The sequence below is a fragment of the Microchirus variegatus genome (assembly GCF_963457635.1).
Source record: "Microchirus variegatus genome assembly, chromosome: 2".
Lineage (NCBI taxonomy): Eukaryota > Metazoa > Chordata > Actinopteri > Pleuronectiformes > Soleidae > Microchirus > Microchirus variegatus.
This window is the reverse complement of record NC_139803.1, coordinates 5,121,561-5,147,438: the sequence shown is the minus strand read 5'-3', so window position 1 is coordinate 5,147,438 and position 25,878 is coordinate 5,121,561. Positions and strand designations below refer to the sequence as shown.

Below are 25,878 nucleotides of genomic sequence, written 5' to 3'. Positions count from 1 at the left end.
AGCACTTGGCACAGTTCCTCTCCGTAGGCCGTTGGTATCCAGCGGTTCACTAATGCACAGCGGGACAGTGTTGAATCAGCCGCTTCAGCTTCAGCTTCAGCTTCTTCAGCCTCTGCCATCCTGGCACCAGCACCGGGCTCTGCACCGGGCTCTGCACCGGGCTCTGCACCGGGCTCTGTGCTGAGTGAACCCAGCTTCTCCATTCAAACACGAGGGGAAATAACTCAGTATGTGTGTGTGTGTGTGTGTGTGCGTGAAGGCAAGAAAAAAAGAGAGAAAAAGAAGAAGTTACAAAGGAGGGAGGTGAGGAAGGAGAGAGGGAGGGGGTGGGGGATAAATGAGTGAGGGATAAGAGAGGTCCAGAAAACACATGCACTTTGTCATAGTTATTGATTAAATAACACACTTTGAAGAGGAGGAGGAAGAGGAGGAAGAGGAGGGAGAGACTTTAAGGGACTTTTTGAGGGTAAAGGTTTGGTTTAAAGGTTTTGTTAGAATAAGGTTCAGGTCAGGGTTGGGCTGTATGACAATATATGTCCTCACAACTGTAGAGAGTGTGTGTATATGAGTGTGTGTGTGTGTGTGTGTGTGTGTGTGTGTGTAGGACACGGCAGTAATCTGATGAAGAATGTGTAGTTGCACACTGTGCACAAAGCTCTGATGGCATTATTTTACTTTATTTGCATGTGATGTTGTGTTAGTGTTGTGTTAGTGTTTGTGTTGTGTGTGTTGTGTGTGTTGTGTGTTGCTTTAGGCTTCAAGCCCCCGCATCTTATCTCCCTGTACTTTGACCTGTGACTTTGTCCCTGCATGGACACACTCACTCACACACACACACTCATTCACACACACACACACACACACACACACACACACACACACACACACTCATTCACACACTCACTCACACACACTCATTCACACTCACTCACACACACTCATTTACACTCACTCACACACACTCATTCACACTCACTCACACACACTCATTCATTATATATATATATATATACAAACATACATCAGACTTTTCTGCAGCAGGTGACGACGCGTTTAAAACACACATCTGATGCATGAATAGATTAGATTAATAAAGAATAGATTAAATAAATAATGAGTTGAAAGCAGGGCTGCACACGTGCACTGAGATGAACTGTGAGTGATTTAAATCTGTTTACATCATTCAGTCATTCAGTTTTCTCTAGAGGACACAAGAGAGGAAGGAAACACACACACACAGTGATTAAAGCTGCAGATCCTGAGTTTATCGTGAGTTTAATGTGTGTTTATCATGAGTTTGTGAGTTTATCGTGAGTTTTCTTGAGTTTTTCGTGAGTTTATCGCGTGTTTATCGTGAGTTTATCGTGAGTTTGTGAGTTTATCGTGAGTTTAATGTGTGTTTATCGTGAGTTTATAGTGTGTTTATCGTGAGTTTAATGTGTGTTTATCGTGAGTTTATAGTGTGTTTATCGTGAGGTTAATGTGTGTTTATCGTGAGTTTATCGCGTGTTTATCGTGAGTTTATCGTGAGTTTGCGAGTTTATTGTGAGTTTAATGTGTGTTTATCGTGAGTTTATAGTGTGTTTATCGTGAGTTTGTGAGTTTGTCGTGAGTTTAATGTGTGTTTATCGTGAGTTTATCGTGTTTATCGTGAGTTTATCGTGTGTCTATCGTGAGTTTATCGTGTGTTTATCGTGAGTTTATCGTGAGTTTATCGTGTGTCTATCGTGAGTTTATAGTGTGTTTATCGTGAGTTTAATGTGTGTTTATCGTGTGTCTATCGTGAGTTTATAGTGTGTTTATCATGAGTTTAATGTGTGTTTATTGTGAGTTTAATGTGTGTTTATCGTGAGTTTATCTTGTGTGTATCGTGAGTTTATCGTGAGTTTATCGTGAGTTTATCTTGTGTGTATCGTGAGTTTATCGTGAGTTTATCGCGAGTTTATTGTGAGTTTATTGTGAGTTTATCGTGAGTTTATCGTGAGTTTATTGTGTGTTTTTCATGAGATTATTGTGAGTTTATCTTGTGTTTATCGTTATTTTTATCATGTGTTTATCGCGTGTTTATCTTGAGTTTATCGTGAGTTTATCGCAAGTTTATCGCGTGTTTATCGCATGTTTATCGCATGTTTAACGCATGTTTATCGCAAGTTTATCGCGTGTTTATCGCATGTTTATCGCGTGCTTATCGTGTGTTTATCGTGAGTTTGTGAGTTTATCGTGAGTTCGTGAGTTTATCTTGTGTTTATCGTGAGTTTATCGTGAGTTTATCGTGAGTTTATCTTGTGTTTATCATGAGTTTATTGTGTGTTTATCGTGAGTTTGTGAGTTTATCGTGAGTTTATTGCGCGTTTATCGTGTGTTTATCGTGAGTTTGTGAGTTTATCGTGAGTTTATCGTGAGTTTATCGTGTGTTTATCGTGAGTTTATCATGAGTTTAATGTGTGTTTATTGTGAGTTTATGGTGTGTTTATCGTGAGTTTATCGTGAGTTTAATGTGTGTTTATCGTGAGTTTATCGCAAGTGTATCGTATGTCTATCGCGTGTTTATCTTGTGTTTATCGTGAGTTTATCTTGTGTTTATCGTGAGTTTATCGTGTGTTTATCGTGAGTTTATCATGAGTTTAATGTGTGTTTATTGTGAGTTTATGGTGTGTTTATCGTGAGTTTATCTTGTGTTTATCGTGAGTTTATCTTGTGTTTATCGTGAGTTTATCGTGTGTTTATCGCGTGTTTATCGTGAGTTTATCGTGAGCTTAATGTGTGTTTATTGTGTGTTTATCGTGTGTTTATCGTGAGTTTATCGTGAGTTTATCGTGTGTTTATCACGTGTTTATCGTGAGTTTATCGTGAGTTTAATGTGTGTTTATTGTGTGTTTATCGTGTGTTTATCGTGAGTTTATCGTGAGTTTATCGTGTGTTTATTGTGAGTTTATTGTGTGTTTATCGTGAGTTTGTGAGTTTATCGTGTGTTTATCGACAGTTAATCATGTTTTTAGCGTGTTTTTATCGTTTACTGTGCACAGACTCACGTTTAGGTCTTTCTTTCAGGTTAGAAGCGTCTCCATGAGCAGACTGAGATGATCACATGAACGTCCACTGTCCTCCATCACCTGGGTGAGTCAATGCCTGCGTTTTACCTGGTGGGGGCAGTGTTTGCAGCACATGAGCACACAGCAGCCAGTGTGAGACACTTGTCAAAGCGCTGTCGGCTTTAACAAACCTTTAACCATCACATTAAATATATCACATGCACACACCAGAGACTTTATTGCCATTGTTACGGCTTTGACCAATAAATATAATAAATACAATAATAATAACACATCATTCCACTGTAATAAAGACACAGAGAGAGATGAGGGCAGATATGACGATGGGTGTTGACAGGAATCGTTGGCTGAGAGTGATGAGAAAGGAAGTTATAAAAGTGTGAAGGTTTATAAGAGGAGCTGAGGTCACACACACACACACACAGAGAGAGAGAGAGAACACCGGGGATAAAACACTGTAACACAGGTATGTATCGCTGTCATCATGACGTTATTGTCTTTATAATTCTAGTCTTTATGTGTTTAAAGTGTATTCCTGTTGGCTGCTGAGCTGCTGCTACAGCTTTAAAAAAGAAAGACTTAGCTTTTTAACATTCTGATAATGAACAAAAACTAAAAAGAAAAAAAACTGTTTTTATTGCACAGTTTTGTCATATTCAGTCTGTGCTGTGTGTCTGTGTCGTCCCTAAATGTCCTCGTGTTTTCTAAGTGAACTCAACTCTAAACTGCACAAACAAATGCCTTGATAGAAAACTACAGGCCAAAGCTGGGGAAACAATCACATGTATTTCAGTTGTAGGAAATTGGAGCTGCATGTGGTCACTGCTGACCGCTCTGATCTCGGCTGCGTTTCCTTCAGCTCACACAAAGAATCTTTTATGGCCTGAAAACATCTGCTCTGGATTATTGTGATTCCTTGTGTGTTGATTGAGAGCGCTCTTCTGTCCAGAGACTCCAGCTGGAGCAGAAATTCTGCCACGAGAGACCACACATCACACATCACTCTCTCCGCTGGCTTCCTGTTACTTTCTAGGAATGTTATTGTTGGTTTTTTAAAGCTCGTCACAGTTTGGCAGCGTCGGATTTCTCTGAACTTCCTCTGATTTTAGATGAGACAAAAATCCAGACTAAAAAACCCAGGGTTTTTTTCTGTAGCTGCATCTAAACTTTGTAACTCGTGGAAATGAATTCTGCTATGAAGTCTGAAGTCACTATTTGACTGTTTTACTTGTGTAAACATTGTTGTTGTTTTTGAATCTGCTCTAGAAATAAAGTTGAGAGTTTCCTCTCTGATGATCTTTGCTTTTTATTCCCAGATTTATTCAGGACAACATGAAGATGAAGTTGACTTTCAGACTCCCTCTCTTCCCTCTTCTTCTTCTTCTTCTCCTCTGTGCGGCGCAGACGTCAGGTAAGAGCGCCTCATGTTATCAGGATTGTTTTCTCACTCCCTCGCCTCTTACTGACACATCTGTGATGTGGTTCTTCTTCAGGCGTGACCATCCAGTCTGAGCCGGCAGTGAGCCGTGACGGTGTCATACAGACGGAGCTGGAGAAGGTCGTGTCTCTGCTGTGTTTGTCTGGAAATAGATCTGAGAGCGAGGCCGAGGAAGAGGAAGAGGAAGAGCTGGTGTGGCTGAGGAACGATCAGCTGGTCCGTCTGACCCAGGAGAACAAGAAGGGCGGCAGCAGGGTGTGCGTGACGCCCGTCATCCAAGACGACAACGGCGCCAACTTCACCTGCTTCCTGAGCGGCAACGACACATTCAGAGCCTCGGTCGTCCTCAACGTCACCTGTGAGTGATCTGAGCAGGGTTTTAAAGACACGGTGCAGTCATATCGTCAGTTATGTTGACCACACTCTTAGTAGAACCATATAAGGTTCTTGGGCTTGTCCTCAAAGGACAACCCTGTTTGGCTCCAGGTAAAACCTTTTTATAAAGGTTCCATCTGGAACGCTTTTGGAGGGTTCCACCAAGAACCCAAGGGGTTTTTAAAGGGTTCTCTGGATCAAAATGGTTCTTACTGGAACCATTAGTGTTACCAAGAACCCTTTTAAAACCCTTTTTTTTCAGACAAGGGGTTTTAAAGGGTTCTCTGGATCAAAATGGTTCTTACTGGAACCATTAGTGTTACCAAGAACCCTTGAAAAACCCTTTTTTTTTAGGAAAGGGGTTTTAAAGGGTTCTCTGGATCAAAATGGTTCTTACTGGAACCATTAGTGTTACCAAGAACCCTTGAAAAAGAAGGAAATGGTTCCAGGTAGAACCTCAGCCCTGGTAGAAGAACCCTTATTTCTAAGAGTGTATTGTACTTTTAACCATATTAATAACTTTGTTTTTAGGTGTTTTTTAAATGTTTAAATGAGGTCTTCTGCTGCCTCAAGGTTCACAGATGTTCTTCAGATCTTCTGGACCTTGACTGAAATGAGTGCTAGTCACATTTCTTCCCTGTTATAATACTTGGTTTGACCTAGAGCAGGCCATCCTGACCATGTCTTCTCACTCACATGTGTCCAGGTTTGCTCATTAGAAACATGCGAGTAGTTAGGAGTAGTCTGTGTTTATATAAGGTATTATTATATAAGACTTTGGGAAGACCCAAGAGAAGATGTATGGATGTAGTGAAAGAGGACATGAAGATAGCTGGTGTGAGAGAGGAGGATACAGAGAACAGGAAGCAGCCGAAAAGAAGAAGATACAAGATATATAAGACACATGTTCTTTGTCACGTTCCTGTCCAGATCCTCCAACGCTCTCGGGCTCAGAGGAGGTTGAGGTGGAGGACACGGCCGATCTGGTCCTGCGCTGCGACATCTGGGCCAATCCAGCCGTCCCCTCTGTGCTGTGGACGCTGAACGGAAGCGAGGTGGATCTCACGGCGGGACGCTTCACCAGGAGCAGCGACGGCTTCGTCAGCCGGCTGTCCGTCACGGCCGCGGAGAAGAGCCTGCACGAGGGCACGTACCGGTGCACCGTGGTCTCCGGCATGTACGGAGAACACAGCAAGAGCTTCCACGTGACGGTCACAGGTGGGTTCACACGGCACGACGCACAGGCCTCACTGATGAAACCACCATCTGACCTCTGTGTTCCTGCTCTTCACAGAGTGGACCATGAAGTTCCCACTGATGCCCTTGATCGCAGGCCTGGTGGTGGTCTGTCTCACCACCATCCTCGCAGTGGTTTCCCGCTGGCGCAAAATCCTGAAGGTAAAAAAAAAAAAGACGTGGACATCTGCCGTGTTCTTGAGCAACGCACTAACTGTCTCTTTCTCATGTCTTTGACAGTGCGTCAAGTCGTGTCGTGAATAAGTCGTTTCCTCCTGCTTCTCCATTGAGACGTCGCGCCTCTCTTTATGCTCGCCACGTGTCCTTTTTATCAGCTTTCTTGTCTCAGTCTGAACTTGAGAGAGCGATTTTATTTATTTTATTTCTCTGTGTGATGGTTTGACGGCGAAATGTGGTGCGATATGTGTATAAAACATGTAATCACTGCTCCGTGAAGTAACATATCATCAAATAGGCCAATATTTTCAAATCTACGTCCAGTGACACTTTAACTTTAACTTAAAAAGCTTCCTCGTTCACATGTCGATGCCTTCAGCTAAAACACAGTTAAAACATCTGTCAATTAATGTCAAACTCTTGAACTTTAGCTCAATGACTCAATGATACAAGCGATGGCTCGTTAAAACGGTGTTATACATTTACTCTTAATGAGACTGGAAAAGGACAAGGACAGAGTCAAGGTCTCGAACTTTGTGATCTCCACCAATAAAGACATATTTACAAGGTTCACATAAACCAGTTTAATGAGAATAATGTCTGTTTCAGGAGGTGAGGGAATGAATGGAGGCTTTTATTGTGAAGGAAATCCATTTAGTCCAAAGTCGCACGTTCACCGTGACTCGTTCAATGTGACGAATGAAAGGATTTCTTTGTTAATGTCTTTACGACACACATCACCTCACAATTAAACAAAAAAGGTGGACTCTCGCAGCTCTACAGTGACACCTGCTGGCTGCTTCACGAACCACTGACTTCTCAGGAATAAAAGGCAATATTTTCACTCATTGTCGTCCACTTTATCCTCCACATGAGGGTCACAAAGGTCACAGGGGTCAATCCCAGCTGACTTACAGAGCAAAAGGCAGTTTAAAGATATTTATTTAATTTAAACTGATATATGGAATATCTACTCTGTGTCAGTGAAGACAATAAAGAACACTGTACCAATCTCTGCCCCATCTATTATTTATTATTATATGTAAAAGGAAAGATCGGAGCATTATTGTCTTTTGAGTGACAATAGAGGAAAAATAATATATAATTAAAATATTAATTTGATGACACAAAGGTGTCGTTATTTATATTGGACCATATTAATTAACTTGTGTTATTATTATTAACATTCTGTCTTCTGGCTTTTTCTCATTTTGTATAAATATTTACTGGTGTTTCTTCATCTGTGACCTTAAGTATAAATCTTTTTAAAAAAACATACTATTAATTTCACATTAGGTATTTCAATAAAATGTACAACAAAAGTGAAAATAATCAGCTTTATTGTGATTTTTTGTGTGTGTGTGTTATCACAGCTTATCGATAAAAAATCAGTTTATCTGACTGAAGAGAACAAAAATACAATGAAAACAAACACACAAATAATTTCAAAATAAAGTGTCCTCTTTTTTATAAATTGGTGGTTTCCTGTCACAACATAAACATTTATGCCTGAATACTGAAATAAACACTGTACTTTTCCCCATTTTACTCAAATAAATACATTTTAATACTTTAATATTTTTTACAGAATATACAAGAAGATTATTTCAATGTTTGAAAACTGTTTGTTAAATAAATGTATGTATTTTAACTCACTTGTGCTGACCAAATATTCCATCGTAACTAAAACAGTTGTTCAAATTGACCTGAAATATGGCTCCAGAGCAGAAGGGGGCGGTAATGCGCTAGTAGATGGATGCCATCCGCCGTAAAACACGAAGAAGAAGAAGAAGAAGAAGACCCCAAATATGGTGACGTCACCTGCGTGCGGTGGAGACGTAGCGTCATTACGTCAGTGAGTGTGTTGTACGTGAAGGGCGTGGCTTGTGTGTGGGATTATCGTCCGCCGCCAAATTCAAACAGAGAAAGAAAAGAAAAGCAGCAGCTGAAACTCACGGTTCAGAGGAAATAACACAACTTTCAGGTAAAGTAGCGGCTCTAAGAAGAAGAAAAACCCCGGATAATCGCGTTTATTTCGTCCTTTTATCGTGTAATACACGTTAATTTAATTGAGCTAAAGTTAGCGTGCTAACGCGGTTACTACACACAAACTAACGGTGTCCTCTCTGCAGGGCAGTCCTCGTTTTGTCCTCCACATATTCCTTTTCTTTATTAAAGTGGAACTTAATTTGTGCTTTTAAATCAATATACTGCGTTAAATGTGTTATTTCATCAGTGGCAGTGATTTAATGGAGACGGTTGAGTTACAGATGTTTATTTTCCTTTGTTTTCACACTGTAAATCAGAGACACATCACATACACTGGGTTTGCTCGTTTAACTCTAAGTTTTAATATTTGATTCAAGTCGAAATAGGTTTATAACACACTGGTGAAAAGAAAGAAAGCTCAACATCAACTGACTAAATGAAGAAAATCTGTGAATGAATGAGACAATACAGTATAAACTAAAGCTAAACATATCCTAGAAACTGTTATTATTATCTAAACTATTATTTATCTTTTATACTATAAAACTGAATTTGAACAATTCCCTCCAATTTTAAACAAAACCACGGTAAACAAATGATGACACACTGTTACTGTAAGTATTTACTCAACACTAAAGGGAAAAAGAATTAGCAGAATGTATTTTCCCCAATGTTCAGTATGCACATGTGTTTTGTTTAAAAGTGGTACATAATGATCATTGTCATCAAAAAGTTTAAAAGGGGGCATCAAACAGATCTGTGATGTTTTTTTTTTAATAATATAAACAGGAGACAATCAAAATGTCATCAGTGACTCAGATATTGTGTTTGCTGTACTTAAACTCCTGTGTAATTGTTCCTATGTTGTCATGTCGTAGGATGTCGTCTTCAGTGATGGACGGAGTGGGTCGAGTTGTGGTGGGAGTGTGGCGTGCACACACAGTCCTGGACGAGTCTGACGGCGCAGAGAGTTCACCAGAAGCCCCCGATCGCTTCCTTAAGCTCCGGTCCTCGTCCTCGCTGAACTCCCTGCGCATGTCTCTGCGTAAGCGCCTGCCGCTGCGTTCTGTCCAGGCCAACTCTCTGCCTGAGAATCTGACTCAGGAACCAGAGAAGCAGCAACCAAAGCCCAGCGCCATGCGCAAACTTACACGCAGTGCCCGGAACTCTGTCACTGAAGTCTACCAGGTAGATTTTCTATGATTGTTATGGATTTATCTCGTCTGACGTTTGGAGCTGCTTGACCAAACCTTTTTCTTCCTTCTGTCAGAGAATGCAGAGGACCAAAGAGTTTTCACGGGAGGAGTGTTTGGTGGCGACCCCGGCTAAGATGTGCGACGGACCAAGTGCATCGAGTTCTCGCACTCCAAAATGTACTCCTGGCAGACGTGTGACCCCCAAACGTACCCCCAGATCAGCTGCCAAGCCCGGCCGTACTCCAGGTTCACGAGGGAGGAAGACTCCTGAGGCTGGAGTGCGAGGCGTGGAAACACGAGGAGGCAGGAGGCAGCTCGTCCGAATGGCTGCACTGCGAAGTCCATTTGCCTCACCCAACACCGAGAACCAGAGGCAGTACGTGCTAAATGTTGCATAATATACATCATACATACATACAGTTGTTGTTTTTTCCCCCAGTCTGATTATTATTTGTTTTCTCTGCTCACAGCAAATTCGACAAAGACTTGGAGTCTGTGTCCAGTGGACTCAGAAGACTGAAATATCTGTCCAGAGCCTTCGATGACATGATTGGAAGAGATGACAGGTAGAGCATCTTCATTTGAAATTTCTGTATTTGGTCAGTTTGCTTTTATGAAGAAGAGATAAAGAGGGAAGCACAGTCTTTCCCCCTCTTCCTCCTCCTCCTCCTCCCAGCTTGTGTCTCTGCTGACTTCCTTCCCTTCCCCCTCACACTCGGCCTCTTCCCGCCTCTATTTAAAAAAAAAAGCTGGATCTGTGTTCCTGGTATTTGGAGGAGGGGGGGTGACTGTGGGAAGCATATGGGTGTGGGAACCAGAGCCAGATGAAAATGACAAAAATGTGCTTGAGAGGAGTTATTGTGTCGTGGCCATTTCTCCCAGTGTTCCCAGAGAATGAGATGCTGTGTGAACAACAATGAGATGCTGTGTTTTTCCTTCTACGACAGGCGCTTCAATTATTCCCTTATGGAGTAGGTGAGAAGGTAAATACAAACAGAAAAAGGAAATATATCCTCTCAATGAAACTCAGTGTTTGCCTGCGCTTGGATGCATGAAGTGGATTTAAATCTCTTTCCTGTTGCTTTTTATAACTCACATGATCCTACAGTACAGGATGTTCTTCTCTGACTCGCACTTCCCTCTTTCCTCACTCTCGTCTACATTCTAAATCTCAGAAAGTGTCCTGATAAGTCAACATTTGCTTGTTATTTTGTGATTGAAGGTCAAATGTGTTCAGTCGTCTGGTGCCTTAAAACCATGACAGCCTCTGTAAAGCACAGCCCTTTTCCTATGAAAACCACACATGTTTATTTTAAAACGGCACTAACGCACTTACAGATTTAACATACGCCTGTTGCTGCATGGTCGCTCCTGTCCTCACTCTTCAGCGTCTCCATGACTCTCCCTTTCTTTCTCTATGTGCAGAAGCAGAACTGGAGAACGTTGTGGAGGAGCGTTGATGAGGAAGTTGGACCCCAGCGGTAAACTCAGTCGCTCTAACCTCACACACCGAGCCACAAACCTCTCAAACACCCTCGGAGGTTGGGCGCACACAGCCGTGAACACGGTGTGCAAACCCAACTGAACTGCATATGTGTGTGTGTGTCTCTACTGGACTGTTCCACGGCTCTGTGCGTCCTCTTTTATTCATGGGATGTGTAGTTGGTAGCGTCTATAGTCTGTAGGTCTCGTGTTTACATGTCTCAGGTTAGCGAGCGGTGGATCAAATGTCCTGTCCTGTGTGTCCACGTTATAGCTGCGACAGCCGAATGTCTCGTTACATGTTCAGAATACTAATATTTAGTTTGTGTTTATACTCGTGTATCTGCAGATTACAACTAACACTAAAGTTACTGACAAAGGAAAGAGAAGTCTTTCACTCACTTTATACGTATGCAATAATGTTACTAACGTTTCTTTTTTACGTGTCGTTTGATTATACCAAATAGTACGTGCATTTTCTATGAAGGGAGACCTTTTTTTATATAAAGCGTAGCCAGTATTTGAATGAGAATTTTCTTTTTCTTGACACTTTAAATGTCCTGTGGATAATTCACACACCAACCGTGTCCATTAATCATCGTAGAATGTGAGATGTACTGATGTACTGGTTCATTAGTGACGATGATGTTGTTGTGAAGCCTTATTTAGGGAGTTATTAGTGTAGTGAATGTCAAAGCAAATGGCCTTAAATGAAGCAAAGTCTCTTCTGTCAAAGAGAGATATTGTGTTTAAATGTGAAAAAAAGTTGTGCCCATTAAAATCTTTAAGCTCCATCAACTCGAATGTCTTTGCATCATTTTGTTATCGGAGCTGTTTCTGTGATACTTTGGTGTCTCAGGCTGCTTTATGTGTATATATTTATATGTTATTCTTTTCCACACACAGAAAACTTGGTGACAATTCTGTCAAATCTAAATGTAGTGATTCTGATCGGTAATCCAGCCCTTGATCTCAATTGTTTTCCAGTGATAAAGTCGACATATAATCCAACAAAAAAATCCACAAATCACTCATACTCTCAGTGCTCTGTCTTTCTGCGCTGATGTGAATTTAAATTAAGATTTACGTGACAAACACTATTTTGTTTTTCAAATGAACTGCAGAGTGAACGATTCAGTGTCTTGTAAAATGGAAAAATAAAATGTTCCTTGGGAATTTGTTAGGTTCATTAGTATTCTGGTTTCACTTGGAATGTTTTTGTTCAAAAATCAAAACACCAGCATTGACCATTGGATAAATGAACTAAAATTATTGGGTAAATCACTAAAATTATTTTTTAAAAAAGGCACTTAAATTATTAGTTTTGAATCAAGGTTATACTAGTTTAGGGTTTGTTTTTTTTGTTTTTTGTAAATGCTTAGTTTTGGTTAGTTAGTTTGTGTTTGGTAATGTGGAGTATTTGCCAGGTGCAAGATGCAAAAGTGTGTGTCATAAAAACCCAACATTTTACAAATATATGGGGAAAAAGGAGGACAAAAGGCAATGCAAGTTTATTTGTATAGCGCCATTCTTACACAAGCCAATTCATAGTGCTTTACAGGCAAATAAATACATTTGAAATTAAAACTCAACCAATTAAAACATCAATTATAGAAATTAAAACAATTCAACACATTAAACAATTTAAAATCAAGCAGAAATTAATGAAACATTGGAATGCAATTTAAAAAGCATTAAAAATCATTAAAAATGAAAGACAACAGTGCCCTCTGGTGGTGTTCCACTGTCACCGCTGGTGGAAACGCGAGTCGCTCACGTTTGTCCCTCGTTGTTCGCCGTCGCTCGTCCACTCCTCGCTGAAGTAGCTCCTCCTCCTCCTCGTTCTCTCCGGCTTTGTACCCAGAGCTGAACGCACGCCGCGGCTAAACCTTCTCCACCATCCAGGGGCTGCTAAACATCGGAAAATGGCTCTTCACGTCCCCAGAGCTCCGGGCTTTGCCCAAATGTTAAAGGACGGCGCCAAGGTGAGAGTCCACCGCCGCGCCGGAGCACTTTGTTAGCTTCGGAGTGAGTGATTGTGTGAGGCAGCGTGCTACCTTAGCATTAGCACGTTCCTCCGCAGTCATGTGGGAGAGTTCTAGAAGCAGCCAGGCCGCTCACAGACGAGCTGGGTGATCCGGTTCGACCCAAACTCTAGTCCTTTGCCTTTAACTGTGTCGCCTATCAATAATAATGTTGTGTGTGTCGGTGACAAAGGAGTGAAAAGAGGAGTGAAAACAAGAGTGAATCACAGTCACACCCCGTTAGCTTTTAGCTCCGTGTTACGCACTGTGTCATCTATTGATGCTGATGCTAATCAGCCGAGCTCAGACTCCATCACATCTTTACCTCTAAAACATCTAAATTGTGCTTATTTATTCCATATTAATTCAGGATTTTTTCGGTTTCCATAAGTTTTTAATGACAATAAATGCAATTACGGAACATAATCGTGCATCACTTCCTCATTATTTTGGGATGTTCATTTCGAATTATAGATTATTATTTATTTGTGTTGTCTGTCGGTTTATTAATTGTTTTTGTTTTGTCTAGTAAACATATCATGAAGATCTTCAATATAACATATTAAATTGTTTTTGTTTCATTTGTATAGCGACAACTTTTATTGGCTTTTTGATTATTGGCTAGAATTTTACTATCATAATTGTTGGAAATTATAATGAAATTAAAATATTCATATTTAAACGTGCCATATGTAAGAATGTGGGCAAGAACGGTTACTGCATTCAAATTCAAAATACAGAGGTCTTTTAGGTTTCGTTTTCTGACGTAACTGGCAACCCGTGGTTGCTCGGCAGCTGAGACTCTACTGACTGCAATGATGCCAAAACATGATTTCAAAACATAAACATGATTTGCAGTCTGCAAAATAGTTTTTTAATGCAAATATTTTGTCTGTGCTGTTTTTGTTGGTGCGTTCAGTTTGTTATATGAACATTTTTCCTGAGTCTGTGACATATTAGGAGGATTTGAGATTTATTACATAATGCACCTTTAAGAAGCTGATAAAACAGAAAGCTTGTTTTAATTCTGTAATCGAGTCATTGTTTCAGCCCTAATTTGAAGTGTCGTGTGTTGCAGCACTTTTCAGGGCTTGAAGAAGCCGTGTTCCGCAACATCAGAGCCTGTAAGGAACTTTCTCAGACCACACGCACCGCCTATGGGCCCAACGGTAAGCACTACAGCAAAACACACACTATATTATGGTCTGTTCTGCTGTGGAAATCTGTGCCAGAGAGACAGTGAGCTCAATGATGACTCGACGGTTGCTTTTCTCCCTGTCAGGCATGAACAAAATGGTCATCAACCACCTGGAGAAGCTGTTTGTCACCAACGATGCAGCAACAATCCTCAGAGAGCTTGAAGTGAGGCCAACTAACATTTTTTTTTTGCACAACTCAACTGAATCCTGGATTGGTTTGATTGACTGCTTTATTTAATGTGCATTATTTTTGAATAGGTGCAGCATCCAGCGGCCAAAATGATCGTGATGGCGTCCCACATGCAAGAGGAGGAAGTTGGAGACGGCACAAACTTTGTCCTGGTCTTTGCTGGAGCTCTGCTGGAGTTGGCCGAGGAGCTGCTGAGGATGGGACTGTCTGTGTCAGAGGTAAGAATGTGTACTACGTTTATGTGATTGTGTTAAATGATGCACTCGCACACCCAGATAATGCTTAGATCAGGATGAACTTAGCCTGAGTGAGTCCACCCTCTTCTTGAATATAAATAACATCTTTGTCACAGGTGATTGAAGGATACGAGAAGGCTTGTAAAAAGACTCTGGAGATTCTGCCAGACTGCGTTTGCTCTGAAGTCAAGAACCTCCACGATGTCAACGAGGCCATGTCGTGCATCCGCACAGCGGTCATGAGCAAACAGTACGGCAACGAAGACTTCCTGGCCAACCTCATCGCAGAGGCCTGTGGTGAGAGAGCCGTCGAGGCGACTTTAACTCAACTGCTTTGTTTCATGTCCCCCTTTTAACTTTGGATTTTTGTGCTGCAGTTTCCATCTTCCCAGAGTCTGGAAGTTTCAACGTCGACAACGTCCGAGTCTGCAAGATTCTGGTGAGCAGCGTCATCCGTTGAAATGCTTCTTCTTTCCACCTCTCTGTGATTGTGTCTAAGTTTGTGTGTGTGTTTTTGTCAGGGTTGTGGTGTGACTGCGTCCTCCATGCTTCATGGAATGGTTTTTAAGAAGGAGGCCGAGGGAGACGTGACGTCTGTTAAAGACGCAAAGATCGCAGTCTTCTCCTGCCCCTTTGACTGCATGGTGACGGAGACCAAGGTAACAAACATTTAAATATGCACAGAACAACTGGAATACAAAAGTCTGTTTCATCGCCTTAAGACTGGAGACGAGACATAAACTCCCTTCCTAAGTATTGTGTGCTGTTGATGCTAACAGCGATCATCTCACTCTCACAGGGCACAGTGCTGATAAACAACGCCAAGGAGCTCATGGACTTCAGTAAGGGAGAGGAGGATTTGATGGAGGCTCAGGTGAAGGCCATCAAGGATGCTGGTGCCAACATCGTGGTCACCGGGGGGAAAGTGGCTGACATGGCGCTGCATTACGCCAACAAATACAACCTCATGGTGGTCAGGTGAGACAGAGAAAGAGTTTCTCCTTTTAAAAATGTCTTTCTAGGACCGCCTATCATCTATTGTCATGATTGTGGGTTTGAGTCTTTCCTCACTGTTACTCCTCTCCCTAATATCCTCCTTTATCCTCTCCAGGCTTCACAGTAAGTGGGACCTGAGGAGGTTATGTAAGACGGTGGGCGCTGTAGCACTGCCCAGGATGGTAAGTGCACTTCTTTTTCCTTCAGCTCGCGTGGTTAAATCGATCACGTGATCGTCAAGTGACGGTGTTTTTAAATGTTGTTTCCTCAGACGGCTCCGACTCCTGAGGAGATGGGTCACTGTGACAATGTGTACCTGAGCGAGTTAGGAGACACTCAGGTGGTCATCTTCAAACACGGTAAATTTAAACTTATCCCCTCATCGTTTACTTGATTATTTTGTTTTCTGGACGTTAATGAATCGTTTGATTGTTGTTGTTTCTCACAGAAACGGAGGACAGCGCCGTCTCTACAATTGTGATCAGAGGCTCCACTGACAACCTGCTGGATGACATTGAGAGGGCTGTAGATGATGGAGTCAACACCTTCAAAGTTCTTGTCAGAGTAAGAACTTTGTGTGTTGTTTAATACACAGTCAGTCAGTGTAGAAGAAGCAGAAGAACCTACAGTTTTTATGTGATTTGTTTCCAGGACAAGCGACTTGTCCCTGGAGCTGGAGCCACTGAGATAGAGCTGGCCAAACAGATCACTTCATATGGAGAGGTAACGCTCCTTTATTTGCCTCTTAACTGCGTCACAGATGGTTCGATTACAGAGTCATGACCATGTTTTCCTCCCTCCTCTGTGTAGTCCTGCCCTGGCCTGGAACAGTACGCCATTAAAAAGTTTGCCGAAGCCTTCGAGTCGCTGCCGCGAGCTCTGGCCGAGAACTCTGGAGTCAAGGGGAGCGAGCTCATCTCTAAGATGTACTCGGCTCATCACGAGGGCAACAAGAACATGGGCTTTGACATCGAGGTGCGTATGACTTTATTCTGCAGTCTTACAGAGCTGAAACAGTCTGAGTCGTTGGTTTGCCTGTGTGATGACTGACGCGTCTGTGATGTCGTCTGCAGGGAGAAGGCCCCGCTGTGAAGGACATGCTGGAAGCCGGCGTCCTGGAGCCGTTCCTGGTGAAATACTGGGGCATCAAAATGGCCTCCAATGCTGCCATCACAATACTCCGAGTCGACCAGGTGTGTAAACAAACACTTTATGGACGTAGTGATGATTTAAATAAGTCCAATCTTTCAAGTTCTATGTGTTTTTGGTCGTTGCAAACATCATATGTTTATTTTCATCTAAACGGCGCTGAATCTGAATACATGGAAAACATACATATATTTTAGCAGCTGTTATGTGTTCTTCACAGCGTCACGCATGAACATCATTCATATACCATACTTCCTGCTATTCCATACAACGATAGTGTCACTTAAGTTTTTGTCAATTATTTGTCGTATTTCTGTATTTTTCCATCTTGCATCATCTACGTGGTCGCGTCTTTTTAAATCAAAACAAATTCAACCCAGAGACGTCGAACCAGCAGCTCTGTAGCTAGTTTAAAATGTCCTAACCTGACTTTATTCTGCAGGTGAAGTTTTCCTGAATGATTTTCTCCTGATGGTCCATGTTAACGTGTGTGTACGTACTGTATATATGATCCAGATCATCATGGCTAAAGCTGCAGGGGGACCCAAGGTTCCCAAACAGAGAGGCGATTGGGACAAGGACAGTTGGGACGAAGAGCCTGAAAAGTTTCAAACTCACCATTAGAGGGTGCTGTTTTTCAGTAGGTCCTGGAATGTGCGTGCGCTGCGGTTTTTAAACTCACAACGTTGTGGATTAATCATCTCTCACAGACCACTGAAAGTTTTTTTTTCACCGTTAACACAGAAGAGTGTGGCACAAAACTCACTGTAGATAAATCTCACAGGTGTTTGTTGTTAAACTCGCACAGAGCAGACAGTGTGGTGTGTTAGCATGCTGCATGGACTCACTAACACTTCTCTTTGCAGTGCTGTAACACAGAGGAAGCATGATTTTTCTTTGTCATTGGTCATCATCCTGCCATGTTACTTCATGACGAATGGGAGCTATTGATGTACATGTTTTATCATTTATTATAAGCTGCTTTAGACCCTTGTTAAAAACAGCACAGCCTTGTACAAAGGAGTTGATGTGCTGTTATGGAAATATCATTTTATGGGTTATTTTTCAGTGAATTGTATGCGCTGCACATCGTTGCACATCGTTCTCTGACTGCAGACTCGTCCCTGTATGTGCTCATGAATATTTGATCACATATGGTCTTTCTTGGTCTCCGCTGAGGTTTAAATCACCTCTTTCCACTTAAAGATACAGAGAAAGTATGAAAGTGCACGAGGGTTGGTTTGGTTTATACAGAGATGTTTATGAAGCCAAATAATACGTATTTATTTAATTTTTCACTGACTGACTTTTTCCTCCGTCTGGTTTCAGATCATCATGGCTAAAGCAGCAGGCGGACCTAAAGCACCACAGGGCAAAAAAGATTTTGACAACGACGACTGAGGGAGTCGCCGCTGCGTCCTGAACGCTCCTCCCACATACATTCACAAGCCCTTTTCTACTTTGTTTATTTAAAGCTCATCACTTTGGTTTGTTTTGTAGACGTGCGACCGCACACTGGTCGACGGATGATGATGATGTGAAAGTCAAATGTAAGGATGGCCCCGTTTGCTTTTTGTTCCCGGTCCCAAATAAAAGGCACTTGCGCCGTCATGTGTTTGGTTTGCATTGTGGATTCTCTTTGTTTATACCTAAACTGTGATTTGTACAAGAAAGAACATCCTGCATTAGGAGGAACAACTAAGCATTTCCTGTCACATGTTGGTGCCTCAGAAATGATGCATGTCCTGGTTTATTATTAGGTCAAGTGAGCTGAAGATTATGAGCTCCACTGGAAATGTATGATGCAGCATTATTCATTTTTAACTGCTTTTAAAAGCTTGAAAACACAATATTATAAAACGAAATAAATTGACATGGATTTTTCCCTAAATAAATGTAATAAAATATACATTTTAGAGTCAGTTCAGTATATCAAGATGTAGATTATGTGCTAAATTACCCTTTTTATAAATTATTACTTTTATTAAGTTTAAAATCTAATATAGGTTGATATTTTGGCCTTGTATATTATTCTATTATTCAGTTGCTGTAGTTATCGATAGTTGCAGCAGGGGGCGCTGGACTCTACATTTCCGCCTCATTGGTTGGAAACGATGGGGGCGGATTTTCGCTGACGTCACCACCCGCACTCGGGATTAACTTGTTTTTTTTATGTCGCCAGATTATGCCCAGCATCGTCAGGCTCATAATTTGATCTCATGTAGGTTTTTATTTTAATTTTATCAACGTCTTAAATCGTGTGTGTGAGGTGTGCGCGTGACCGGATAGAGCGAGCGAGTGCACGCGCAGCAGAATGTGTGTAAAGTGGTGATTTTGTGTCACGGGGACGATGGTGATGGTGATGGTGATGATGATGGGAGCCCACGCCACGAAAAACACCACGGTGAGTTCACGCCACTGCTGGTTGCTAAGGTGACGCATTATGGGATGGTTTCCTTGTTTCCATGGCGATGTTCAGCAGGTAGCGACAACAACGACGGCACCCGAGTGACGTTTAAATCAGCAGCGTTTACACAAACTTTATAGTGAACTTAAAATGATTATATTTGTCTTATTCACGAACTGTGCTTCTCTTTACTGCTCCAAAGAAAGCGACGGTTGTTTTGTAACGCCTTTATTTTGAAAGACAATATTGTCACACTTCCGGTGTTGACAGAATGTGGGCCGGAAGTGAAGACAACAGACAAGAAATAAAAAAGCTAAAATGTCCTTCCATGAAGTAAACTGTGTCACGTTGTTATTGTCATTTTAAAGGTACAGTATGTGACATTTATGAGGCTTTTTTTTATCAGTAATACTTTAATATCAACTTTGTGTTTAAAGAACCTCAGGTTCTGGGTCTTTCATGGAGATGGCGGCCATTTTCTTCCACTGTGTTTTTACTGGTTTTTACTGTAGTTCCTTCTTAGTTATATAGTTAGTTAGTGGTAATTGCAGTTATTTTAATTATTCCTTCTCATGTAGAAATGTGGACGTGGAAGTTTTCCCAAACATTTTGTGGCCCTGAAACCTGTGAGCTTTGCAAAGCTCTGGTGTCGCTGACACTGACTGATGAGAGTCTTTCTATTTTCATGTGAGTGGGTGAAGATGAGTCCATATTTGCCTTCATTCCACTCAGATGATAATAACATTGTGCACGGGTGATGACACACTTCTGTTGTGCAGCACATGACCTCAGGGCAGACTCCACCATCTTTGTTTCTCTGCTTCAATCACAAATGAGAGCAGGAACAGTTCTGTTCATGAAGGTTTGTGTGATGGATTTAATGTTTGCTAATATAAATCCTTTATATTCATGAGTCTATATTAGAGTCTATATTAGAGTATATTAACATATGTAGGTTATTCTCCAGACAGTGCAGCCACTGGATGCTGAATTGTGTGTTTTTTCTTTATGTCAACAGTTTATTAATAATAATAGCATCTATAACAACAATAACAACATTTCACAGCAGTTCTGTGTCTCTCATCGGGACTTATGTATTTGAAATTAAAACAATTTATAATATAAAACAGGAATTCAAAAAGTAAAATTGAGTTTTGGTGCACTTTTATGCGTAAAACTGCCAATGAAATGTACCTGATGTGAACCCACGGTTTGTTAGAGTTTACAGAGTTAGTGTGAGATCAGCCGTGATCACGCTCATCACGTCCGCAGTGTGTGAATATGAAGCAACGCTGAGATAAAAGTGTGGAAATAATTACATGTATGATGAAAGCCTGTGTGATAAACTGTCACACCTCTGTTGGCTCATGAGTTTCTGTCAGAGCACATTGTTGTCGTCATGCCAGCTCTGATAAGTTTATATTTGTCTTTGCATCACGAGAACAGTGTCTGGACTCACGCTGTCTTTTGACACCCTTTAAAGATGTAATATGGAACATTCTATGTAAATATGTTAGAACAACAAGACGAATGTTATATTTCATTAGCTGAATAATGACAGAAATGACTGTACATGTGTTTTTTAATGACATTTATTCTCTGTGTGCCACTCAGAGAGCCACTGATGCACAGGACAGCGACGGATGGCGAGGCTTCCTCTCCAGCGTGGGTCTGTCCATCCCAGCAGGCCTCTGTCGCCTGGCGCCGCCCGCCCTGCGTTTGAACCAGCGGCGAATGATCCGGGGAAAACCCCCCGACGTCCCGGAGCATGTGCTGAGGCTGGCGGGAGTGGGTCCAGACAAGCTGAGAGCAGAGTGGACGCTGCCGGGCTTCATCAGCATGTTCCTGCCCGAGTTCCCTCACAGAAGTGTGCCCCGACAGGAACACTTCCAGGTAGAGCTCAGTGCTGACAGGAAACACCAAAAACAACAGTGCTGTGTATGATCGTGACCTGTGTTTTTCATGACGTCGTCAGGTGCTGGGCTACATCGCCAAAGGTTCGTTTGGACCCATCCTGAAAGTAAAGGACAGAGCCGAAGAGAGAACATATGCAGTTAAAGTGAGTATCTGCGAGTGCTGTTGTTTGTTATTTTGAGTAAAGTCCAGTTGTGTTTCATCTCAGTGTGTTTTTGTGTTTGTTGTCAACAGGTCATTCCTAAATCAGAGATTCTCAGACTGGGCGTCTTAGAGCAGTCCAAAGAAGAGGTGATAGTGCAGGTAAGTTAAAATGACATGAGAATTTACATTGTGATGACACAACACTCACCTTTTCCTCAATCACTTTTGAAGCAAATTTTTTTGCTCGGCCTCAGCCTTTTATGTATATGTACAGTATGTATTTAACAATGTTCTCAAATACTCCTCAGATATTAAGGTACAAATAGCTTGATTTTCTTATATTTTCTATGGACTTTGAGAGAATGTGTCGATCCACACGATGAATGAAGCGATCACACACAGAAATATGGATGTTCCAGGTTGACTTGTGACTTTTGCCCGCAGCGTCAGGTCCGTCACCCGTTTGTCCACGACCTTCAGGACTGTTGGCAGACGCAGCGTCACCTCTACATTAGTGAGTCAGTCAGTCTCCACTCCCCCTGGTAGTCACGTCACGTCACGTCCAGGTTCTTCCCACAATCCCACCCGTCCCCTGAGAACACCTGAGAACATGATGAAGAGAACACACAATCAGCTTCCTTCTCTATTCAGCTTCAAACCCCAGACTCTCCACTGCCTTTGTTTCCTGTTTCTCTCTTTTCCTCCAGAGCGTTTTTTTCCTCTAATATTATTTCATTATTTCTGAAATCGGTCACTGACTCAGAAAGTGTTGTGACCCAGTTTTGATCTGTGTGTGTGTGTGTGTGTTTGCCGCAGGAGCAGATGTGGAACACTGCTGTGAATGCATGTGTTTCTCTGCTTGATATGAAACCAAACCTTTAACAAGGTCAAATACAATTTATTCATATAGCTAACAATCACAGGGTTGGTAACATCCTCTGGGTAAGAAAGCACGCAAAGTGTATTATGTATGTAGATCATATACGTGAAACTGAAATTACATAAAAACTTTATGCAACATGTTCAGACCCCCCTCAAATTTTACCTTTCAGGTATTTTCGCACAGTGCCCAAAACATACAATACACAATTACAAAGAATAAAGAGGAAAAGGTGTTTAAATGCCAGTGAGAAACAAAGGTGTTCTCCTCAAATGTGGATGGGACCATTATCCCACACAGACTCTGTCAAAGGTTTGAGCTTCATAGTGAAAAACAGACTCTTTGTAGAGGAAGATTTGCACTCCCTCACCCTCACAGCTGACCTTCTCTTTGTTTCTCTAACCCTCACAGCTCTCCTGACAGAGTTATGTGTTAACTCTGTGTGTGTGTGTGTGTGTGTGTGTGTGTGTGTGTGTGTGTGTGTGTGTGTGTGTGTGTGTGTGTGTGTGTGTGTGTGTGTGTGTGTGTCCTCTCCCCTCAGTGTGTGATTACTGCAGCACAGGAGACCTGTACACTTACTGGCAGATGATCGGTCAGTTCAGCGAGGACACGGCCAGAGTGTTTGCTGCAGAGTTGGCGTCTGCACTCGGTGAGGTTCACGCCACAATCACCATTTAGAATCCTGATCTAATCTCTCAACGCGACAAAGATATTCAAACAGAAACATTTGTTACGAAACTTAAAGACAGAATCTTCTTTGCCTCAGATTAAACCTTTTAAACCAGGGGTCTCAAACTTGCGATATATTGTGGCCTTAAACTTAGTTTTAAATTATAATGAAAACTGACCCAAACTGCAAACAATATTTAAATTCAACATTTAATTATATAGAAGCTTGTAAGATAAACATTTTATTTACTAATCACTTAAGTCAAAATGAAGGAATTGTTATGTCAATATAAAACAGGTTATTATGACGTCAGTGAGGAGAGTTACTGGATCTTTCACTGACTCTTTTACCTTCTTTCAGGCTTCCTCCATGACTTTGGGATCATTCACAGAGACGTGAAGGTACGTCAATAAAAGCTTATGTTTTTACCAGTTAAAAACCTTCCTTACATTCATACTTTTATTCATATTTCATATTTATTTCTTATAGATGGAGAACATCCTGCTGACAGACGACGGTGAGTAGAGAATAGAGACGTGTTTCCAGCAGAGAGCAGCATCGTCCTCTCTCTTCTGTGTCGCATGCTGAAAATGGTCTCTTCCAGGTCACCTGCGCTTGGCTGACTTTGGTTTGTCCCGTCGCCTGGAGAGAGGAGGACGAGCCTTCACCATCTGTGGAACAATCCAGTATATGGGTGAATACATGAACACAACAACAACAACAACAACAATGAAAGTTGCCTTTGAAGGGTTAGTGTTGGGCTGATTCATGTGCTGTGTCTGCTCTGCAGCACCAGAGGTCCTCAGTGGGGGACCCTACAACCACGCAGCTGATTGGTGGTCGCTGGGAATTCTGCTTTTCTCATTGGTTACTGGAAAGGTGAGCTCCTGTTGCCTGTGGCCTCCTGGTGACTTGCATTATGTGCTGATATTGAAATCATACTTTCACGTGTGAGCTTCTCTCAAAAGAAGGCTGGGGGTCTGTTGCATTAGATATTTGTTTCATGGGGTCATTTTGCACATTCTCAGGGACATTTTAGTGTATGACTCTACATTAGTCGTTTTTGTCACATGTAAAATGTGTTGAAAGTACATTAATTTAAATGAAATTGTTCCCTTTTCTCAGTTCCCTGTGCCCGCAGAAGCAGACCACTGCGGTATGCTGAGGAAAGTCAGGAGCTTTCCTTATGAAATGCCGCTGAGCTTCAGCCCACAGTTTGCCTTGCTTGTAACTGAGGTGACTTTTAATTGTGATTCACGTTTAAAGTCACGTTTAATGTCAGACTGTGACTCTCACTTGTTTGTCCGCGCAGCTTCTGTGCAAGACTCCCGCCCGCCGCCTCAGGACCCTGGACCGCTTCAAACGACAGACCTTCTTCCACGGAACCACATTTGACTTTGCTCTGCTGCAGCGCCATCCTGTGGAGGTAAGTGGTGCAGTCTCTGTGGTGATGGGCGTCGTCCCTGGACTCAGATTTGTCAGTAAAGTGCTGTTTTCCTCGCCGTGGTGATCTGTGTCCAGGTGATTGTGGAGCTGAGGGAGCGACCGGACCGAGCTGCCAAATCTCGACGAGGCCTCACTCTGTCTCTGCAGACGCTCAAAGGCTTCGACTACGACTCACTGCTCAGTCCTGTGGCTGCACCTGACGCTCAGACTCAGACAGTCACGTTACTGCCTGGCCCAACAGTTCCACCGCAGCCTGCTCAGGAGAACGCTTCACGTCGAGAAGTGTTTGTTTGACGGACGACCGCGTGTTTCTGAACTCTGTGCACATGAAATCAGCGTGAACTCCTGGTGTGGTGCACCGCGTAAAACGTCTTAATTCATTGAGTGTCAAAATAGTTTAGAAGAGGAATGATCCACTTGCCCTTTTCCCCATTTGACTCTTGTTCCTTTCTCACTTTTCATAATGCACAGCAGCATTCATGACTCCACAGTCATTTTCTTGATCAAACTCTGAGCGTCTGCGTTTGTTGTCATGTTGCATGATCATAAAAGCACATAACATCAAGTCTTTATTTGAATCATACAAATAAAGACAGTCTGTGCAGAGCTGCGTCTAAGAATAATCACGATGTTTCTGCGACTTTATCTTTTCCAACAATGACTCAGGAGCGTTTTTATTCACCCCCTCGTGTTTTGATTCCATGTCGGTGACACAGATGTGATATTTTGATAGAAACATGCACTTCCCTGATTATTAGATGATATTATTGTAGAGTTTGTGAATTGTGCCCTGGTCTCTACCCAGAATGCCTCAAGTGTGTGTGATACTGAAAAATGTTTATTTATAAATTCCTCTTTACAGAGTTTATATGGCAACGTAGAATGAAATTTGATGTTATATATGTTACAGTGTATTTTTGTAATATGACACAGATGGAATAATAAACTCTTAATGTACAGTGATTTTATGAGTTTGTGATCATTTGAATAAATGAAGGAGCAGCAGAAAAACTTTCTACATGGACGTCAGTCAGTGACATACTGAAGAAAACACATTTCCTGTTCCCTCACCTTCAGGAAACGACAATGGCCTTCACACACACACACATGCAGCACAAAATGGCAGCCTCCATGAAGCAAGGCCCCCGGGCAAACATAGTGTCTTATTCATTGAGTATGAAATCTGTACGATTTTTATTTGCAAATGATTATACGCTCATATTTATGGGTAGTATATTCATTTTTGGCTGCTAAACCAGCCTACATGTTACTACACACTGGTATTGTTGATTAAAGGCACCTTATGTAAGAATGTGGCCAAAAACGTTAACTACACTCAAATTCAAGTTTCGTTTTCGCCGCCATTGTCGCTCAGACGTAACTGGCAACCCGTGGCAGCTCGGCAGCTGAGACTCTACTGACTGCAATGACTGGTAGACGGCGGTAGGTGGCGCCACATATTTTACAAGTACAGTACGTAATATGAATATTATTCCTGAGTCTCTGTGACATATTAGGAGGATTTTATGGCCAGTTGCTTTAGATTGAGTTATATCTGCATTTTTCTTCAAATTATAATAACTTACTTTTTCTTTCTTTCCATTCCAAATACTTTATTACTTTAACACTTTAAGAAACGACTTAATTTAAGCACAACCGTCGATAAACTGTTGATAT

At 41.8% G+C, this 25,878-nt stretch overlaps 5 protein-coding genes across 6 annotated transcripts in view; 4 read left to right on the top strand and 1 right to left on the bottom strand.

Annotated features, from left to right (window-relative positions):
* slc47a1 (solute carrier family 47 member 1) overlaps nucleotides 1-203 on the bottom strand; it is a gene marked incomplete at both ends in the record, with an annotated part of 9,184 nt that extends 8,981 nt beyond the window's left edge. Inside the window, one exon of the mRNA XM_083910443.1 lies at nucleotides 1-203. This exon is cut by the window's left edge and continues 19 nt beyond it. Coding sequence (XP_083766569.1) covers nucleotides 1-203 — 203 coding nt within the window.
* The window catches only part of tmigd1 (transmembrane and immunoglobulin domain containing 1), an 8,060-nt gene extending 1,579 nt beyond the window's left edge, over nucleotides 1-6,481 (top strand). Inside the window, exons 2-7 of the mRNA XM_083910708.1 lie at nucleotides 3,052-3,117; nucleotides 4,370-4,464; nucleotides 4,547-4,849; nucleotides 5,797-6,084; nucleotides 6,161-6,264; nucleotides 6,343-6,481. Of these exons, the coding sequence (XP_083766834.1) occupies nucleotides 3,089-3,117; nucleotides 4,370-4,464; nucleotides 4,547-4,849; nucleotides 5,797-6,084; nucleotides 6,161-6,264; nucleotides 6,343-6,366 (843 nt within the window). The 5' untranslated portion in view covers nucleotides 3,052-3,088 and the 3' untranslated portion in view covers nucleotides 6,367-6,481. The remainder of the gene's footprint in view (nucleotides 1-3,051; nucleotides 3,118-4,369; nucleotides 4,465-4,546; nucleotides 4,850-5,796; nucleotides 6,085-6,160; nucleotides 6,265-6,342) is intronic.
* A 2,681-nt stretch (nucleotides 6,482-9,162) lies between these two features.
* pimreg (PICALM interacting mitotic regulator) lies at nucleotides 9,163-11,049 on the top strand (the record flags this gene model as incomplete). Its single annotated transcript, XM_083910442.1, has 4 exons — nucleotides 9,163-9,456; nucleotides 9,539-9,840; nucleotides 9,935-10,030; nucleotides 10,896-11,049. 4 exons carry the CDS (start codon nucleotides 9,163-9,165, stop codon nucleotides 11,047-11,049), a joined length of 846 nt encoding a protein of 281 aa, XP_083766568.1.
* Nucleotides 11,050-12,799: 1,750 nt separating this feature from the next.
* On the top strand, nucleotides 12,800-18,366 carry cct8 (chaperonin containing TCP1, subunit 8 (theta)). 2 transcript variants are annotated; one of them, XM_083904198.1, is made up of 16 exons: nucleotides 12,800-12,931; nucleotides 14,049-14,139; nucleotides 14,253-14,332; nucleotides 14,428-14,577; nucleotides 14,712-14,892; nucleotides 14,973-15,034; nucleotides 15,117-15,254; nucleotides 15,395-15,573; nucleotides 15,707-15,773; nucleotides 15,863-15,950; nucleotides 16,040-16,155; nucleotides 16,243-16,314; nucleotides 16,402-16,566; nucleotides 16,665-16,784; nucleotides 17,257-17,380; nucleotides 18,070-18,366. In XM_083904198.1, the coding sequence occupies exons 1-15, from the start codon at nucleotides 12,872-12,874 to the stop codon at nucleotides 17,362-17,364; spliced, it is 1,677 nt and encodes a 558-aa protein (XP_083760324.1). In that variant the 5' UTR covers nucleotides 12,800-12,871; the 3' UTR covers nucleotides 17,365-17,380; nucleotides 18,070-18,366. The 2 variants fall into 2 exon arrangements, with proteins under 2 accessions (XP_083760324.1, XP_083760325.1); XM_083904199.1 differs by lacking the exon at nucleotides 17,257-17,380.
* A 646-nt stretch (nucleotides 18,367-19,012) lies between these two features.
* On the top strand, nucleotides 19,013-24,498 carry rskrb (ribosomal protein S6 kinase related b). Its single transcript, XM_083909884.1, has 13 exons — nucleotides 19,013-19,144; nucleotides 20,762-21,040; nucleotides 21,123-21,206; nucleotides 21,296-21,364; nucleotides 21,650-21,719; nucleotides 22,627-22,734; nucleotides 23,116-23,156; nucleotides 23,245-23,272; nucleotides 23,360-23,449; nucleotides 23,546-23,634; nucleotides 23,881-23,991; nucleotides 24,068-24,181; nucleotides 24,277-24,498. Exons 1-13 carry the CDS (start codon nucleotides 19,091-19,093, stop codon nucleotides 24,493-24,495), a joined length of 1,356 nt encoding a protein of 451 aa, XP_083766010.1. The 5' UTR covers nucleotides 19,013-19,090; the 3' UTR covers nucleotides 24,496-24,498.
* The last annotated feature ends 1,380 nt before the right edge of the window (nucleotides 24,499-25,878 follow it).